The sequence below is a fragment of the Papaver somniferum genome, chromosome 1 (genome assembly GCF_003573695.1).
Source record: "Papaver somniferum cultivar HN1 chromosome 1, ASM357369v1, whole genome shotgun sequence".
NCBI classification, from domain to species: Eukaryota; Viridiplantae; Streptophyta; class Magnoliopsida; order Ranunculales; family Papaveraceae; genus Papaver; species Papaver somniferum.
The window spans coordinates 121,312,451-121,317,704 of NC_039358.1; the positions used below are offsets into that span (position 1 = coordinate 121,312,451).

A 5,254-nucleotide genomic window follows, 5' to 3' on the forward strand; every position below is an offset into this window, starting at 1 on the left:
TTAAGAAGGAAACTTTTCCTGCACTTATAATGAATCAAGATTCTCAAAATTTCTCTATAGATTTATCCTCTCTTCAACAATCAAGATCATCTTTCTGCACTAATCATACTCACTTTGAACTTCACAAGGAAGCCAGGAGAAAAGCATTTGGTTAATTGTAAGTTTCTCAGTCACCTTGTTTGTATCAATAATATTTTTTTTATTCATGTAGTTTACTCACAGAACTTCACATTGTGGTTTTGAAGGTTGTAAAGATTATAGGTTATGTTTGCATCGGAGAATCGGTAACCGTTTCCATGGCTGATTGAGTTTTAACTTCTAAAAATAAAGTAAATTTTGAAAGGACCAATCAAGCCTACATGGGTGGTTTATTTCACCTTTTTGACTTTAGTCAGTCCAGTACATCCAGAAAATCTCACAAGCGGCTCGTCGATGGTAAGCATCAATAACTCTGAACTGCAATTCTAGTTCTCTTTTCGAGTAATTTCATTTACTAATTACGTTTGCAAGATATTAAGATCGTATGAAGAAATGATTGTTAACATTACAAGATGAAACTATCAATTCTTTTTATTGTTACCTTGATATTCAAGATTTTGCGCGTTCATTGGTTGTGCAGGTTTAGAAGCCCCACGAAATAGTTTGGAGCTACCATCAGAATCCTCCCCAAGATATAGAGCCATGGGAGATAAGATATCGGTATGTACATTGTAATTTGACCGATTAGTTCTGGTTTTGTACCAGTTGCCAGCTTCAATAAAGATGAAATGAATTATGTGCAGGGCATCAGTAAATGGTAAATTTAGTTTTTGTTTAATATGACACCAATTGAATGCCATCTTTTATGCTTTGGATTTCCAGTATTCGCACCAAGTGAATCAGCAGAAGACTTCCAAACAAAACATTTCTTCAAATGGAGCTCCGATGAAAAAGTTGATCAATGAGGAGATATTAAAAGATTCAGACAGCAGGCGCGGTGTTCCAAGTATTGTTGCTCGTCTGATGGGGATGGATATTTTACCATCAGAGACTAAACCAGCAATTCAAGTAAGCGAAAAGAAGATCAAACCAAAACAAGAGAGATCCCCGGGAAAAGAATATGTTGCAAGCAATCCATATCTCGATAAACCTCTCAACTTGAAATCTCAAACACCGTACAACTTACTCCCTCACAGCGGAGAAATGGATCCTGACAAACCCTGCCATGTGTTCGGGAACCCACGGCCACGGGAACATCCTCAAGAAGAGCAACTACAAAAATTCAAGAAAGAGTTTGAAGCATGGCAGGCAGCCACGGTTTGGGAACAAGCAAGGGTTGTTGAGGGCTCCCACAAGGAAAAGCGCACTACCTATACAGGTCCAAGGATTACTAGAAGACAAGAGAAGCTTACAGAACTGAATAGTCATAGACCTGAACTTGCAGTGAAATCAAGCGCACGAGAAAGAAGTGATTCATACCATCGTAGATATAAGAGCGATGATTTAGATGCTCGTAATCCAAAGGATTTCATTTCGGCAAGGAACAAAAGTAGAACTACTTCCAGTTTCGAGCCTCAAACTTACTGCAACACAAGAGACAGAAAACATTCTGCAGCAACAAGGATAGTTGTCTTAAAGCCTGGCCTTGATAGAAGTCCTGGCAGTGAAGATTCTTGGGCTAGATCCTCAGACAGTATAGAAGATGAAGGAAGTATAGAAGATTTTCTTGAAGAAGTTAAAGAAAAGCTGAGGTCCGAAATGCGAGCAAAGAAGGCTGTGAAAAGAGATTTTATTGTTATAAGGAATGGGGTTGAGTTTCCTTTTGATGCAAAGCCATCAAGCTCGAAGAAAATAGCGCAGAATATAGCAAAGCAAGTAAGAGAGTGTGCGTCTAGAGACTTTGGGATGAAGTTGCTTCGAACGGAGTCAATGAAGTCGTATGGAAGTGAAATTCAGGTTGGTGAATCAGAAGAATCCCCGGAGTTCATCAGTAGAGAAATGCGCAAAGTCTTATCCAAGAGGCTAAAAAATGTCTTAATGGGAGAAATAGATGCTGCTGGTATTAACCCAAATGAGAGTAGAAACTCATTCTCCAGAGAAGGTTTTGGTTCTGGAAAGAGAAGCCACTGGGAAAACATGGAAGATGAAAATGAATTCCAAACCAATTCTAGAAACGGAGAGCAGAATTATCAATTACGTTCTACCGGTGAAATGTTACCGAGGTCGAATCTCTTAAGATCTATGTCAGCTCCTGTATCGTCGGGAACTTCATTTGGGAAGCTGCTTTTAGATGATCGACATGTTCTGACAGGGGCACAGTTAAGAACAAAACATGAAGTTGCTGATAATGTCCCAACAGAACTGACGAGAAGCAGCAGCACAAAAGAGAAGTTCAACTTGAGAGGGAAATTTTCATCTCTCAACAACTTCACTCTTAAAAGCAGGCTGTTTGGAGGGAAGTTGGAGATGGTGGATGAAACGGAGAGCAACAACGGATCTGTCTTCGACAGGGACGCTTTTACAAGTGGTCCGACTGTCATGATGAATCTTGGAAATACACACGTAAGGATATTTACTTTTCAGTACTGCAGAGTAGTTGTATGCATATTCATTAGAAAATTAGAGGTCTAAATGTTATTGAATGTTGCTTGTTTTAGGAGAACTGCACTGAGGTACCCCCAAGTCCAGCATCAGTGTGCAGTAGTGTTCATGAAGAACGCTGTGAGCCAGACGAGTCAACAAGTCCTGTTGCCGCAACAGATGTATCTGCTATGGAAACGAATATTTCTCATGTATTTAAGGTCCCTGATGACGAAATAAGACCCGACCGATCAGGTAAGAACTTCTACTTCTTCAATATAAACAATATTTTATAAAATGGTATTGCAAGTCATCCTACATTGGAGAAACTCCACATGTCTTATGAGACCTCCCTTACATGTCAAATACCTCTTTAACCTGGATAGTCCTTAAAACCTCGGAGTCGGAGTGGCACTGTCCAAAGCCCTCTCTAGCCACTAGAGAGACTCATATTGGGGGATATCGCCCTTCAGATAGCTTGTACAGTAAGGCTACAAATCCATCCCATTACTTGGTCAATGTGGATGACACATTCCATTCTGTCGATGTGCAGGGTTAGACCAGGAAACAGGAACCGAGGAGGTGGAGGAGCAGCAGCAAGTGGTTGAGGACGCAGCAGAAATGATGGTGACTGAAAAGGCTTACATTAAAGATCTCCTTCTTATTTCTGGGTTGTACGGTGGTGGTGTTGGTGGTGGTTACGAGTCCAGGTTGTCTGCTGGAGCCGATTTGAAATGGGTACCACTCGGCATGTGTGTATTTGACAAAGTTGAGGAATCGAGAAAAGCCAACAACTTAAACGAAGTCGAAGGAGAAAGTAAGACAATTGCAGAACAAAATCATAAGGTGATGTTTGATTTGGTAAATGAAGCATTGTACACCATTCTTGAACCATGTTTTACTACCACTGCTGTTGGGCCAACTAGGATGCCGCGTGGGAAGAGATTATTGGATAAAGTATGGAGGATGATAGGAATGTACATAAACCCACCTGCACATACCGAGGATGGGAAGAGGTTGTCCTTGTACTCCTTAGATGCCATTGTTGCTCGTGATCTCGGTACAAACTCTTGGTTGGATTTGAATCTTGACGACAGTGAAGATCTGTTGATAGGAAAGGAAGTTGGGGGGTCCATTCTAGACGAATTGATTGAAGAAGCGGTGAGGGATGCTTATGGTGTATCTAAGCTTCAGTCCTGAAGCATTTGATATAATAAGACATGTTTAATTGAAGGTGATGTAAAGTGGCGCTGGTGTAAAAATGAAATGTAAATGACTTGATCATGTTTTGTGAAACTTAATTGGATTAGAAACGGAATCAAATGGAAGAAAAGTGTGGAAATGGCTCCTTTTATGCCTCGTCTGAGATGTGTCATTTACTTGAAAATGATTTTCAGGCCAATGTTATGCCATCAAAGATGTTTTATCATCCGAACTAATATCCAGAATGTGAGAGGCAAAATAAAACTTTTGTAAGCAAACACTGATACACACATCCGGAGAATCCTTTATTTATTTATTCATTTCAGTCAAGCTATACATATATAGCTAGGTTTGTTGACTTATATAAATCGACATGCGTAACATACCCCAAAGTACTACTACATCTACTACTGCTTGCTCCTACTGGATACTTCGCACGCATTTGCTCCTTTTTATTTGGCTCAGAACTAGAGCGACGTCCGATCTAAGAGGCACACTTAACACAGCCACATCCAGGACCACACTTGCAGTGAGCCTTTCCGACACCAGTACTTCCTTGGCTACCTTCGGAACACCCGCATGGGTTGCACCCACAGTGTTCTCCACATGAGCACTTCATGTGTTCCCTGTCTCCTCCTCCGCTGCTGGTCTCACACCTGCATGTATTTAGCCCACGGTTAGTATTCGTGACAGTGAAACAGCCCAACGATATAGTAGAAACATCCTAGAGGGTAGGGTTACTGCAGAAGATGGTGCATGCATATTGAGTCCGTACAATAAACCTTGGTATTCGTGACAATAAACCTTAGCTTCTGGAGAGCGTCTGTACAGGCTCTTATGAGTCCGTGACATCCAGTGTATTTCAAATCTTATCCAACTATGAGTCTTATTCATGACGGGATCAGACTTAATTAAGAGGGTAGACTAAATCGGACATAAGGATGGCGATGAACAGATCATGGTAGATCATGAATGTCATGGGGATGATGTGACACGAGATGTACATACCTGCAACTTTGGCCGCCAGGGCATGGTACAGCACAACCACAGCCCTCGTTACAGCCCTTACCTCCTCCTCTCACGTCAGCCATGATCGATTAAGTTATATTTGTATTTAGATCTTCTTAAACTACTTTCTTTCTCACTGGAGTACTGATAAAAGTGTAGTTGATTTATGCCTACAGCAATAGTACTGCTTTATATAAGCACGCAGCCCTCGATAGCTACATCCTTCACCCAGCGGATATACGTGGCGGGGTAAACGCTCGACACGTCGTACAGTGCTCGATCATTTTGCTGTGCATTCCGAACGTGGCGATTGATGCAGTATTTTTGCATGATTTTTCACCACGTAGTGATTTATCTGATCCGCTTAATCGCATGAAATAGTCTCAGTAGCGGAAATATCTAGGGCTTTGGCCTTTTCCCGTTCAAACTACAAGACAACTACCAGTCTACCACTCTATTCTGCTATAAGAATGGAGACTTTTTT

At 41.2% G+C, this 5,254-nt stretch overlaps 2 protein-coding genes across 2 annotated transcripts; one reads left to right on the top strand and one right to left on the bottom strand.

The window, feature by feature from the left end:
* Positions 1-350: 350 nt before the first annotated feature.
* LOC113350041 lies at positions 351-3,759 on the top strand. The gene is made up of 6 exons (XM_026594114.1): positions 351-435; positions 620-699; positions 862-1,820; positions 1,896-2,541; positions 2,637-2,814; positions 3,113-3,759. Exons 1-6 carry the CDS (start codon positions 360-362, stop codon positions 3,757-3,759), a joined length of 2,586 nt encoding a protein of 861 aa, XP_026449899.1. The 5' UTR covers positions 351-359.
* Positions 3,760-4,203: 444 nt separating this feature from the next.
* LOC113332406 (EC protein homolog) lies at positions 4,204-4,918 on the bottom strand. The gene is made up of 2 exons (XM_026578958.1): positions 4,771-4,918; positions 4,204-4,418 (listed from the first exon to the last, which is right to left on the bottom strand). The coding sequence occupies exons 1-2, from the start codon at positions 4,851-4,853 to the stop codon at positions 4,247-4,249; spliced, it is 255 nt and encodes an 84-aa protein (XP_026434743.1). The 5' UTR covers positions 4,854-4,918; the 3' UTR covers positions 4,204-4,246.
* Positions 4,919-5,254: the final 336 nt, after the last annotated feature.